Below are 14,785 nucleotides of genomic sequence, written 5' to 3'. Positions count from 1 at the left end.
GTGTGTGTGTGTGTGTGTGTGTGGACTCACTGTGTACGGTAGGTGCTGAAGCCCTGCTGTCCCTCAGTAAGGGGCTCCTCATTCTTCATGGTCACAGCAGATGATGATCTGCCTGTCTGATTAGTACCCACACCACCCCCGCCATCTGGGTCATCCATCCTAACACTGAACACAATAAAGAAATAAATAAAGAAAGAAAGAAAGAAAGAAAGAAAGAAAGAAAGAAAGAAAGAAAGAAAGAAAGAAAGAAAGAAAGAAAGAAAGAAAGAAAGAAAGAAAGAAAGAAAATGAGCACAGGTGTCGCAAGTGAATGAGCATTCAGACACACACACACACCAAAGAAATGTTTCTAGTGCTGGTTGGCAGAACACTATTTCCCAGCTCTGCAACAGCACATCATAAGCTTTAAAACAGCTGATATTAGGCTACATTGTCAAGCTTATTTACAGATTGCAATTTTACAAATTAAATAGCAGATACCTGTTAATCACTAGAAATAAGGAAATAAGGAAAAGTGTTATCACTAGAAATAAGGTAATGACCTGAAATGACTTTAGGAGAGGTCCACTAAATTTAATCCCAAATGGCATATCATCTTGAAGAGAAAATTGCACCAGTTCTAAAATATGACATTATTCTGCCCACTTGTATGTCATTTAGGGGTATGTTATTATAATAATAATATTCTTCATCAACATTATTTTTACATTTTATTTGGAGCACTTTTCCAGATACCCGGACTCAGGGCAGAACCATGGTATGGCATGGTGTATAAAGTTTTATACCAGTAGGTCCTACATTTCCACCATGTGTATTTACATCATCATTATCGTACTATGTCATAAAGCTCAGTTTAAACTGTGTAAGACTTTCTCTCAAAATTATAGCCTACTGTAAAACGTGCTGATTGCATAATCTGCCTGTCTGGCTTCAAAAGGGTGGTGAACTGAAGTTAACCAAGAGTGTAAAGTCTTAACCCTATCCAGACCGGGGGGGGGGCTAAAAGTGCCCGCACCAACTTTGATGTCGTATAACTCCTGAATGACTTAACCTATGACTACGAAACTTGGTGACTTTTCCTATAATGAAGTTGGCTACAAAGTGATACCAAAAGATTATGTTTATCATTTTTGTTGTTGCCATGGCAACGGTTTTCTGACAGGTACGCCTGACCAAAAATCACTGATCTAAGTCTCATCAGTGTACCCTCCTTATTACATACTACTTATAGTATAGTTATTCCATTACATTAGCATAACATGATCTAATATAATATTAGCTTAATTAATTATCAATAATGATGCTAATTTATGCTAATTTATGCTAATTTGATGACGTCATCACATTTAAAATCAAATAGCGGCTTTTATCTTTACCGATGCACATTTCACCTCAATTTTATTTCTTCTTTTTATTTCTCATTGCTTGTGTGTCTTATGTAGATCATATCCTGCAAATTTGGTAATAATGTATCCTGTTGTTGAGGGCTGACTGCGTGCGGCAATGTTATAAGAAACCGAAGCCGCTTTGCCATATCTATGACGTAATTTCACATTTTTTTAAATTTTCATTAGCATCAGAAACCCTTGTGAACATTTGAAGTGCTCTGATGCACATAATTACTAAAATTGATGTGCATTACCCAAGTTAGATGGAATATACATCACGGTGACAATTTAGGCAATAAAAGCAGGAAATGATGTCATAATGACGTCATAATACCCAATAATGACACCAAACTTATGTCAATCAGAGATTTCTGTCTGAAGATCATCTCCTCCAAGTTTGGTGGTCATACGCCATTCGGTTCCTAAGTTATGAGGGGGGGGTCAAAAGAGCCCCCCCCCCGGTCCCAGGAATGCCAAAAAAGCCCGGTCTGGATAGGGTTAATAATAGAGTGCATTAGGCCTAATTATTCAATCAAAACAAATCCGGGGGGCCCTTCAAAGTTCTAGCTCAAGGGTTTAGCCGATACAGTACAGTGATGTAGAATACAGACAGAGTGACATTGCTTTCTGAGTGACATTGAGTGACATTGCTTTCTGAATGGCATTGCTTTCTACATTGCTTTCTGGTATGCAGCACCACAGGTTTATGGGCACTCGTAGCCTAGACTTGAAAATAAAGTTGGGCGGACACCATGACGCATGGCAAGTGGTGCCTGCGTGGTTGAGTTGAACATTTCTTATCAGACGTCATCGCCGTCTGTTAATGTGTCTAGTCAGACCAGGAACAACAATATATGCCGTGCCATTAGAAATGACATTCGGATTACGACGTCAAGTTTAATGCCGTCAAGAGGTTATCTGACTAGCGTTTACTGTTCAATCTCAATTCGCTCAGTTGACAAGATGCATCATGGTTTTTAACGGTCTCCATTTACGCACACAGGTAAACACCCTGAAATGCATAGATTAAGGGGCAGCACATTAAACCATGAAGGCCTAACCTTCGTTAAAGAAAACAAAATTGTTCCGACTGTAGCCTAGGCTATGCGTAGTTCTAGTTAGGCCCATGGAAAGGCGCGGCAGTCTCGGGCGCTTCTCTGAACTTCAGGCTGAAGACAAACGTCCTCCGAAGTGAAGCCGTAGGCCTATAGCTCAAAGTCAACAGTTGGAAATCTCAGGTCATTGTAAGCAAAATACTTAAGGCACCGCTTAAACTGACCATTCCATTTGAAGAAGTAATTATTTAGGCCTACTTACCAACTTGGAATCGGCACAGCCACGGACGCGCAGGTGAGACCGAATTCCTTTCGATTTCACCTAGGCCTACTGTTCCGGGTTGTGACGTCTCATCACAGGTGATTACTAATGTGCAATCCTCGGGAGCGCTGTGCATTCATTACTGTCTATGCAGAAATCCCTTGAATGAGTTTCACAGAAATAGAAGTTAATTTACAACACTAGCATTGGAATAGGCCTATTATATAGCCTCTATACACCAGTTATTCCACCGTACCTAATGGGGTAGATACAATGTAATACTTCCTCTGTTTTCACTAATCCCCCTGTGGATTTTTAAACATTCTACCATCGTGTTCTTTTGAAATAAAAAAGAACACTTCGCTCTTCACTCTGTCTGTAGTTTGGAAACGGCTCTGGATTTAGGTCTGTTTGTGGCTACACCTAGATCATACACCATATTATCTAATAATTAACCGTCAGGCCAACTAAATAGAGTAGGCCTAATATATTCTGACAGAGCATAGGCCTATGCAGCATTAAATTAATTGCTAACTTCGAGGAGGCATATTATAGGTAGCATCATTATGGGATCGATAACATTGTACAGAGACTGATCTGATTGATTACTGACCCATGGAAAGCAGTATGCCTAGTGCATTCAGCGGTATCTTTCAGCCTGTTACCATTTAGTGAAGCACTGAGTAGTAGGCGTATAGTAGAGTAGAATAGAGTAGTGTAGATTATAGTAGGTTACTACTGTAGAGTAGAGCAGAGTAGAGTAGCTTTGCTGATCAAGGGAAATGAAAGCATCCTGCACTCTTTGCAATGCAAACATTGTAGTGTAGTGTAGTGTAGTGTAGTGTAGTGTAGTGTAGTGTAGTGTAGTGTAGTGTAGTGTAGTGTAGTGTAGTGTAGTGTAGTAGCAGTGTGTAGTGTAGTAGCAGTGTGTAGTGTAGTGGCAGTGTGTAGTGTAGTGCAGTGTATCTTTCAGCCTGTTACCATTTAGTGAAGCACTGAGTAGTAGGCGTATAATAGAGTAGAATAGAGAAGTGTAGATTAGAGTAGGCTACTTCTGTAGAGTAGAGCAGAGTAGAGTAGCTTTGCTGATCAAGGGAAATGAAAGCATCCTGCACTCTTTGCAATGCAAACAAATGACGCATTGCACAACAGATTACATCAGACACATGCAGACATAGATGCAGACAGACATTATAGGCAGATGAATTAACTAGCGTACAAATTCTGCAGAAATGGAAACAGTAAATCATGAAGTCCACAATAAATGTGTAGTAGCAGTGTGTAGTGTAGTGCAGTGTAGTGTGTGTCTGTTGGCGCAGAGGTCTGCACCCTGCAGCCCAGATGTGTTGAAGTATTTAGCCAGCAGGGGGAGTGCCAGGATAACACATCACCCCAGCCAAAGCCAAAAAAGGTCATATTCTGTCAATATTTGTATTTAAAAATAGCAATGATACCATACAAAATACATGTAATGTGCTCTGGTAGCAAAGGGTTTTCAGCCACTAGTGGAACAGTGCACTTTAGGAGGCTACAGTGTACTAGTGGTCAGCAGCACAGGGAGTTCAGCCAAGATGGCTTGAAGGAGAGTTCCAGCATGAGAAGTACTATGACATCAAAAGTGATTTACTAAAACCTTAAAGTAGGATGATTTGAAATTGCTGCTGGTGGTTCACATATGAACTTGTCTTGTGCTGTAATAAATAGTCATATGCCGGCCTGGCCGTGACTGTGGTGGCAGGGCACTGGGCTGCTGGGTTTGATTCCAGCCCAGGTCATTTGCTGATCTCTCCCAGTCTCTCTCCCAGCTCACTTCCTGTCTCTCCTCCACTGTCCTACCATGAAAAATAGAGGCTAAAAAGTCCCCCTGAAATATTAAAAATACCTAAATAGATAAATAGTAGGCCTATGCCTACAGGTATGTGTTGGAGCATTGAAATGTAAAAACATGATAAGGCACTACTAGGAATCATGAGAATGTATGGTGGTGGTGATAAATAATCAGGAAAATAAATTGAATTGTCTCCAATAGAGAACAACACAGACAGGGACCACACGTACAATATGCACTTTGTGCACATGTGCAGCCAAGATGTGTTGAAGCAGAATAACAACAGTACTAGGATAACACACCAAACCTATAGAGACAGCATGTTACAAATCAGTGTTGTTTTAATGTGCTAAGCCTGAATCTGGACAGCAGAATGTCATGTAGGATAACACAGATAATACATTATAGAGACAGCCTGTTACATGTTACAGTTGTTATAATGTAATCTGCAGATGGCCAGCACAAACAGACATCACCTTTCTAGGCTTAGTGTAGATATCAACAGATTAAAATGGGTTAAAGTGTGTGTGTGTGTGTGTGTGTGTGTGTGTGTGTGTGTGTGTGTGTGTGTGTGTGTGTGTGTGTGTGTGTGTGTGTGTGTGTGTGTGTGTGTGTGTGTGTGTGTGTCTGTCTGTCTGTCTGTGTCCTGTTCGCATGGTGTGTTGGACCTCCCTCTACATATGTAAAAACATAAAGACAAAAAATATTCACATGTCTATGGGTTGGGCCATCCTTTATATTCACTGTTAGGCGCTGCAAGGAATCATTGGAAATGGTTATGGTGGTAAATAATTAGGAAAATAAAATTGAATTGTCTCTTGTTGATTTCATATACCGAGTGAGGACAAGTAAGTGTGACCTCATCTGACAACTTAAGATAAACCATTTATTAATATTTCAATAAAGCCAATGGCCTTTATGTTTTAAACTAATCATATGTTCATATTTAGTGTTAGCTGTTCAAGCAGGTTATTACATTGATGTGTTTTATAATGCGTAGAGTGGAAATCATGTGGGGTTATTACAATGTGTGGATTTTGAATAAAGTAAGCATAAACTATGGGACTGCAAGAGAGGGAGTCTTTTCATTTGGGGGGTTAAGATACTGTACCATCTTCAGGCTGTGTCGAGGCAGAAGGCCTTGAGGCCGCAGTAGAAAGATACCAGGAGGTCACCATGACCTGGTTGGCTGTAACAGACTGGTTCTAGCTGGAAAATGTGTGAGTACCGGTTTTAACTGTATTAATCTTGAATATTGTATGATGATGATCCATTGGTATGCTGGCACGAGTTATGTTGACATCACCCCTACGTTCTATGATGGAATATGCACTGTCGAGGTGGTGGGCTATGGCCTTGGTGCGGAGAGGTGTCACATGCTCGTGGCCTAAAGAATGTTGTTATGATGTCCTTTCATGCAAAATACAAGTCTGAGGATGGAACCAGCGCAAGCTAGTGGGGACGGTGACAAGCGACCTGTTGGCGTCTCCAAGGACACGTGGTACTGTGCCAGGCAGAGGAGCAGGGTCACGAGAACACGTGAAGGATGACCGGAAGTGTGTGTGTGTGTGCGCGCATGTATAACCCTAACATGTTTGGCCCTTTTCTAGAAACAGGACGAATGGACCCAGGACGAATGGACCAGCGACTCCTATTGCAATGTGTGTGTGTGTGTATGAGTGTGTTTGTACATGGCCATCCTGGGATGCTGAAAGAAGACTGGGCCTGTGTGGTATGGATGGGTGTTTGTCAATGTTGTTTGTCGTGGCATGCATGGACATGTATGGACATGTGAGTGTTAAACTAATGACCAACAGGTAATGACGTGAAGACCTTGGGATGCGCGTGACAAGATAAGAAGATCCGGATGATTCCAGTTGCACACACAGAGACTATTTTGTTTACATATTTTAGTATGTTATGTTATGAAAGTATGTTACTATATAATCGTTGGGTTTAGGGAAATCCTGTGTTCATCTTTGTTGCCGTTAGGGTGAACCCGGGGCACTGGGTTCTACGTTGAACCCAGAGCTCTGTATTTTGACTTATGTATTTTATGCTATATTCACTCTGTATTTACTTAGCAAGAAGAAGATCATTGGAGCACCACTCCCCTCCCTGCAGGACATTTACACCGCACGCCTCACCCGGAAAGCACTGATGATCATCAAAGACACAAGCCACCCTGCACACAAACTGTTCAGCCTCCTGCTCTCTGGAAAGAGGTACAGGCGCCTCCGTTCCCGTACCACCAGGCTTGCAAGCAGCTCGATGCACCAAGCAATCAAGATACTGAACACTCAACCCACTCTCCCTCCACTGTCAGCCTCTAGCCAGCCAGGCCACTGACAACCCCCCACCCCCCCCATCCCCACCACCATATCTGCGACTGAACATTCCACCTGCACTACTACATCTGTGACTGAACTTTCAACCTGCACTAACTCAAAACATGCACATGCACACACACACACACACACGCATACACGCATACACGCACACACGCACGCGCACACACGCACGCACGCGCGCACACACGCGCACACACACGCGCACACACACACACACACACACACACACACACACACACACACACTGCACTTTCTGCACTAAACCCAAACATACACACACTGACACACAACTCATACACACACACACACACACACACACACAGACACACACACAGACGCACACTGCACTTTCTACCTGCACTAAACACACACACACACACACACACACACACACACACACACACACACACACACACACACACACACACACACACACACACACACACACACACACACACACACACACACACACACACACACACACACACTGCTGCTGGTGTACTTGATAGACCTTTTTGATATTTATTTTTCTTCAAATGCTACTATTGCTATGTCAGAATGCTACAAAGGACTTTTAGAAAAAGCACAACAAAATACCTCCTCTTAATGTATGTTCTCTACAAGTCTTCTGTTGTCCAGTCTTGCACTTTAAATGTCTGTATGAGCACTGTCTATGTCCATACTGTCTTATGTCCATGTATGAGTACTGTCTATGTCTATACTGTCTATGTCCTTACCTAGATTAGTCTATGTCTGCATGGGAAAGCAAGAAACATAATTTCAAATTCTTTGTATGACCAGTGCATGTAAAGAAATTGACAATAAAACCAACTTGACTAATTTGTATGTATTAGATCAAGAAATAATCTTTCAATTTGGACTGAATTTCAAGTTGTCGGCTCTACTCCTTTGGGTGCCTCGGATTTCCAGCTGACACGGTGGTAGGGTAACTGGAAAAAAACCCAACACTCTATAGAGAACGACACAGACTGACCTACAATATGAACTGACCCCGTGCAGCCAAGATGTGTTGAAGCAGGCGGAAGCAGCATATCAGAGAGGAAGATACTGCACACTCTTGTCCATCGAGCTGAATTGTATTTAAAGAAACAACATTTCGGCCAGTGTGACCTTTCTCATGTTTGAAAAAAAGTTGAGAAACTTGACAAGAGTGTGCTGTATCTTCCTCTCTGAAAGTGAACTTGCACCCTCTAACTGCACCTCGAAACCTCTGGTGTGCGTTGGTTTCCTCATCCAAATATACGTTGTTGAATCATATCAAAGTATTGCTCTGAACTGTCACCTTGTTCATCTAAAATCTTCAGGTCCTCTCTGAGCACTGACTTCTCATTAGAGACTGCATGTAACCCTGACCTGGGTGGCCTGCTATATACAGTCCCAGGAAAAAGTTTGTACACCCTTTGAAATTTCTTACATTTCTGTCAAAATTGATCATAAAACATGGTCTGATCTTCCCGGACATCTCAAGAAGGAACAATCAGAGTCTGCTTTAATTAATTCCACCCAAACATTTACATGTTATCATATTTTTATTGGTCAGAAGGCTGTAGCATTCACAGGAGAGCAGGGCATAAGTAAGTACACCCTTGCATTAAGTAGGTTTAAAACAGACTCTGGTTGTTCCTTCTTGTGATTTCCGGGAAGATCAGACCATGTTTTATGACCAATTTTGACAGAAAGGTAAGAAATTTCAAAGGGTGTACAAACTTTTTCCTGGGACTGTATATTCAGAGTAGAGTGTGTGGAGACTGAGCAGGGATGAGCAACTTACATGATGAGGAGCGCCACACAGTTTTTCATCACCACCACCAGAGGGCCATATGACCATATGGCATCAAATGAGAGAGAGAGTGTGTCATCCGTGTCATCCAAGCTTCATATTTGGAAAACGGCTCCCTACTCGTGTGTGTGTGTGTGTGTGTGTGTGTGTGTGTGTGTGTGTGTGTGTGTGTGTGTGTGTGTGTGTGTGTGTGTGTGTGTGTGTGTGTGTGTGTGTGTGTGTGTGTGTGTGCGTGTGTGGGCCAAGGGCCAGCAACTTTCATGATAGGGAAGGCCAACATTTTTCATCACCACCATCAGAGGGCCACATGACCATATGGCATCAAATGAGAGAGAGAGAGAGAGAGAGAGAGAGAGAGAGAGAGAGAGAGAGAGAGAGAGAGAGAGAGAGAGAGAGAGAGAGAGAGAGAGAGAGAGAGAGAGAGTGTTTCTCTTTTTTTATTTGAGCTTCAATGTTGGAAAAGTGCTCCACACTCATTGCATTCAGCTTGAAAAACAACAACAGCAAATGGATCTGACTGTACCTTGCAGAGTTTACGCTGCAACTGGTTGCTCACGGACTGCTGATATCGTTTGCACTGTTACCAACGTGCTGTCCATTGACCACCACAATATACAACAGATTGATTCAGTAGTAGTGGTTTATTAATTTTATGATTATAATTACTGTTGTTAGTTTTTAAATAACGTCAATCTTTGGTTTTCAAAGTGCGGGCGGGGACCCTGGGGGGCCACGAGAGGCTTCTGAGGGGGGTGGGGGGCGCAGCAGGTTGGCAGGAAAAGTATAGTACTCAGATGCATTTAACCCCTTCACTGCTGTTATAACATTACTGTCACTAAAATGGCAATTTAAGTCTTAATCTGTTACTCTCAGTAATATTGTATCAATGTTGTTATGATATAGTTGAGTCTTTTTGAGCAAAGAGTGAATCTGCACAAAGAGGTTAAATTAAGAGATCACCATATACCAGGTCTGCATGCTGTGCTGTAGGCCTACCACACTACAGGTAACATTACCATTTAATCTCCCAAATACGAGACGAGATGATAAATCCTCAGGCATGTTTACTTAGCAACAGGACGGAGCCCAGAACAATTTCTCCATAATGTCAAACACATGGAGCCCAGAGGGGTATACAAGAACTATCTGGCCATCATGTCAAACACATGGAGCCCAGAGGGGTATTCCAAGAACTATCTGGCCATCATGTCAAACTCACTGACTTGGACGCCCCCCTCTCTGCAGTGCAGTGCAGACCGCAGTGCAGTGATGAAGTGATGAAGCTACGTTACTGCAATGCTCAGGGATATTTATTTATCACAACAGGACGGAGAAGAGAACAATGAGGCCATCATCTACAACGCCCCCCTCTCTCTAAATGCAGAGTAAAGTGTTGAAGTGATGAGCTCCTCCCCTGGACCCCCCCCCCCTCTAAATGCAGTCTGCAGTACTGAAGTGATGAACTCTTCCCTTGGACGTCCCCCTATGCAGACTGCAGTGTTGAAGTGATGAACGCTTCCCTTGGACCCCCCCTCCCTCCTTTCTCTTCTTGTCTCTCTCTGCTGATCATGTAGTTGAGTCTTTTCAACAAAGAGTGGCTGGGTCAGCGGGCCCCATTCAGATTCCCATACCAGGTCTGTATAGTGTACTTCTCTGTGCACTTTGTAATGCTGTATCAATGCTGTTATGATGCAGCTGAGTCTTTTCAGCAAAGAGTGACTGGGCTGTCGTACACATCTACCCAAAGAGGATAATACCTTAGCAGTCAGATGCTTTCTAGTCTGCATGCTTCACTGTATCACACTGCAGCTAAATACAGACTGCAGAGCTGAAACAAGACATTTGGACTTGGACGGCCCCCCTCTCTCTTTTTGTGACGCTCAATGCAGGGCCAGTGCTAGGGCACCACATGTAGTTGAGTCTTTTCAACTAAGACTGAATGGGCCTGCGGGGGCCCCAGTCAGATTCCCACACTACAGGTCTGCATGGTGTACTGGACCACACTACAGCTAAAGGCAGACTAGATCAGCTGTGTGAACTGGTACCTGGTCCAGACTGAGGTGCTGAGGTGACGAGGCTCTTGGGCGCCCTCTACCCTTCTTTTCTTGAAGTTCAAGGCACTAGATCAGCTGTGCATGATTAGATGTACGACACTATGTTTACAGATGCCATTTTCTTAAATGCACAAAAAACTCACCTAGGGCACCAGTGGTACCAGCCCTGGTCCAGACTGCAGTGCTGAGGTGATGAGGCTCATGAATTGGACCCCCACCCCCATATCTTCAATGCAGAGCTGGCAAAGGGCACATCATTTCTTAGGGGGCGCTGCAGCAATGCCGAAAGTCCCACATATGATAAAATTGGAACATTAAGTGAAGTAAAACATTAAACTTTACAGTGTGCTTATGACCATGCATAAACACTAGATCAGCTGTGCATGATTAGATGTACGACACTTTACAGAGGTAATTTTCTTAAACGCACAACAAGCTCGCCTAGGGCACCGAACTGGTACCAGCCCTGGTCCAGACTGCAGTGCTGAGGTGATGAGGCTCATGAATTGGACACTGAATTGGACTTCAGTGCTGAGGTGATGAGACTCTTGGAAAGCCCGCCACAAAAACAACAAGCAAAATAAAACATCAAACTTCACATTGACAATAATGAGTATTCATGGGCACTTGATGTCCAAGGCAGGGCCGGTGCTAGGGTGCCGAATGTCTTAGGGGGGCGCCGGTTACGCCTGAAAGCCCCACTCATGATAGAATTGGAACCTCAAGTGATATACTGTAAAACATTAAACTGTACGCTGACAATGGTAATTCATGGGCACTCAGTGTGCTCCCTATACAGTGGATGTACAGTAAATACTGGATCAGCTGTAGGCCTACATGTTTAGATGCATGATGCTACGTCTACAGATGCCAATTTCTACATGTTAAAAAGCAAAGGGGGTTGTTGACATGGGGCACCAACCGGACGCGGCCCTGGTCCTATAGGGGAGTGTTTCCCAACCTTTTTAGTCCTGTGTACCCCCTAAGCCATTTTGTCTTAAGACATGTACCCCCTCGCCCTCACTCAAGCTCTGTTGCTCCATCCCAATGTGACTACAGTCAATATATTTGTTATTATTACATTTTTCCGTGTACCCCCTGAGGTGTGCTCGCTTACCCCCAGTGGTACACGTACCCCTGGTTGGGAAACACTGCTATAGGAGAGTGGAAAGGTTCCCTTCCTGAAAGGGGCTGAAGGGGGCAGGGGGTGGACTGGAGCTCTGATCACCATCATCTCCTATGGCAGGATATACACACTACACACCTCCATTGGACTTCAGATGAAACACAAGCACCCTGCTGACATGAGCACTACATGGATGAATGAATGAATGAATGAATGAATGAATGAATGAATGAATGAATGAATGAATGAATGAATGAATGAATGAATGAATGAATGAATGAAACGAACGAAATGAAACCTTAAATGCCACTAAGGGAATTTGTCATACTACCTAATCAGATCAAACACTATTGTAATAATGTGATTTTTGTATGTTACTGAAAACATACTTTAAGTTGTCACTACCCCACTAGATGGAGGACACATTTCTTCATAAGCTCCCAACCATGGGAGAGCTAGTAGACTGGACAACCACCTCATTCATTCCAAACATGATCTCAACCCCGTCGTCCTTTCCTTTGAATGCTTCTGCTATATCAGCCCCACCACCACTCCACTCAGCCTCCCAGTAGCAGCGTCCAGTCAGACCCTCTCTACACAGCACCTGATACCAGTCGTCACATCTGTCTGGGTGGTCAGGATACGGATGCTTCTCTTCTACATGTGTCACCTTCCTGTTCCCCACTGCCACTGCTATAAGAGGCCTCACACCACTTAACTCCACTCAGCCTCCCAGTAGCAGTGTCCAGTCAGACCCTCTCTACACAGCACCTGATGATAGAGTCAGGATATGCATTTTATATCAGGCTTGTACGAAATTCCGAATGGAGTGGAATGGATTCCGAATTTCAATTCAAAATAATGCCATAATACGAACAGTAGTTGGTGCCATTACCTTGAATTTCTTTGAATTTAATCTACACCACCCATTGAAAGTACATAGAACACCACCGTATTATGGCGTTACTTTGAATTGAAATTCTTTCCATTCCGAATTTCGTACAAGCCTGTTATATATGCCACTGCTATACAAGCCCTATCACTACTCCTCTCAGCCTCCCAGTAGCAGCGTCCAGACAGACCCTCTCTATACAGCACCTGATAGAGTCAGGATATGCATTTTATATGTCACTGCTATATAAGCCCCATCACCACTCCACTCAGCAGCGTCCAGACAGACCCTCTCTACACAGCACATTACTGTACCGTACCTATAGGGGAATTGACATGCAACCTCATCATTCTTTTGTATATTTGCTCTCAAGAAATCAACAACTCTTCTTTCTCTCTGTCTTTCTAGAAGAACATGCACACACACATCAACTATAATTAGATTTAGAGATCAGTTGCCCTCATTTTATTCCCAGTGGGGTACTCTGATAGTTTAAGCTGATACACAATGTCATTTTGTGCTTCATAGTGAAATAACCAAATACAGTACAATAGCAATATATAGCAATTATATTAACCATCATACTTTTAAAAAATCATCATTATACTGGTCTTTTTGGTGGAATCAGAAACAAGCTTTATTAGCATGGGTGGACAAAGAGGGGAAAAGGTTAGAATGATGTGGAGTTATAAATACACAACACTTTAACAAATACAAAACAATGACAAAGGCAATGGAATGTTATGCACATGATAAACTTTCGTTGTCTAAACAATCACACTTGATGTGTATACAATGTGTTAATAAAACGTGTTGATCAAAGGAGTTAACACTATATACATAGTGGGTTTATCAACAGATTTAACAATGGTGTGTGTGTGTGTGTGTGTGTGTGTGTGTGTGTGTGTGTGTGTGTGTGTGTGTGTGTGTGTGTGTGTGTGTGTGTGTGTGTGTGTGTGTGTGTGTGTGTGTGTGTGTGTGTGTGTGTGTGTGTGTGTGTGTGTGTGTGTGTGTGATACAGGTGTGTGTGTCATGAGCAGCAGCAGGAGCTCATGTGATCTGGCACAGGGACACTGAGGAGCCAAGATAAATAACCCTAAACCCAGGATAGAGGGGCTGAGTGAATGTGGAGTGGAACGTGTGCAGGTGGGTGAGTGTGTCAGAGGAGACGCTGTAGAAGGACAGAGTGCCTGCTGGCCAGTCCAGGTACACTCCTACTCTGCTGGAGCGGGGGGAGGGGGCGGGTATCTTAATACTCTTATTATTGTGATAGACATAGTAACTGTAAATACTGCACTCTAGACTCCAGGACCTGTCATTCAGTCCAAACAAGTTCTCACCCCCTCCTTTCCTCTGGATGCTTCTATATGCCACTGATATATTAGCCCCATCACCACTCCACTCAGCCTCCCAGTAGCAGTGTCCAGTCAGACCCTCTCTACACAGCACCTGATACCAGTCGTCACATCTGTCTGGGTGGTCAGGATACTGCTGCTGCTCCCCCCATGTCACCTTCCTGTTCCCCTCAGAGAGAGAGAGGCGGCTGTGTGCTGTGTTGGGGTCCAGTGTCAGCTCACAGGCATCTGCACACAAGAGGAGAGGAGAGAGGAGGTAGACAACACACTCATCAGAATATGGGGAGGCACACACACACACACACACACACACACACACACACACACACACACACACACACACACACACACACACACACACACACACACACACACACACACATTTGTGTAGGTAGAGGATCAAACTCTGTTCAGTGTTTCACAAATTGTCAAAACGTGTGTGTGTGTGTGTGTGTGTGTGTGTGTGTGTGTGTGTGTGTGTGTGTGTGTGTGTGTGTGTGTGTGAGTGTGTGTGTGTGTGTGTGTGTGTGTGTGTGTGTGTGTGTGTGTGTGTGTGTGCGACACAGGGGAGTGAGAGTGTGTGTGTTTTGAGATTGAGTGTAGAGTGGTTAACATGCAAGCGCCAGACACACACACACACACACACACACACACACACACACACACACACACA

At 43.5% G+C, this 14,785-nt stretch overlaps 2 protein-coding genes across 2 annotated transcripts in view; both read right to left on the bottom strand.

Moving 5' to 3' along the window:
* The window catches only part of LOC134443130 (protein NLRC5-like), a 200,877-nt gene that overhangs the window by 82,190 nt on the left and 103,902 nt on the right, over nucleotides 1-14,785 (bottom strand). The window contains 2 exon segments of the mRNA XM_063193046.1: nucleotides 31-165; nucleotides 2,706-2,865. Of these exon segments, the coding sequence (XP_063049116.1) occupies nucleotides 31-158 (128 nt within the window). The 5' untranslated portion in view covers nucleotides 159-165; nucleotides 2,706-2,865.
* The window catches only part of LOC134443149 (NACHT, LRR and PYD domains-containing protein 12-like), a 343,863-nt gene continuing 342,832 nt past the window's right edge, over nucleotides 13,755-14,785 (bottom strand). Inside the window, exon 18 of the mRNA XM_063193056.1 lies at nucleotides 13,755-14,340. Within this exon, the coding sequence (XP_063049126.1) occupies nucleotides 13,808-14,340 (533 nt within the window). The 3' untranslated portion in view covers nucleotides 13,755-13,807. The remainder of the gene's footprint in view (nucleotides 14,341-14,785) is intronic.

This window comes from Engraulis encrasicolus, unplaced genomic scaffold (genome assembly GCF_034702125.1).
Source record: "Engraulis encrasicolus isolate BLACKSEA-1 unplaced genomic scaffold, IST_EnEncr_1.0 scaffold_28_np1212, whole genome shotgun sequence".
NCBI classification, from domain to species: Eukaryota; Metazoa; Chordata; class Actinopteri; order Clupeiformes; family Engraulidae; genus Engraulis; species Engraulis encrasicolus.
The sequence above is the reverse complement of the archived record's forward strand: the minus strand, read 5'-3'. Positions and strand labels throughout refer to the sequence as shown.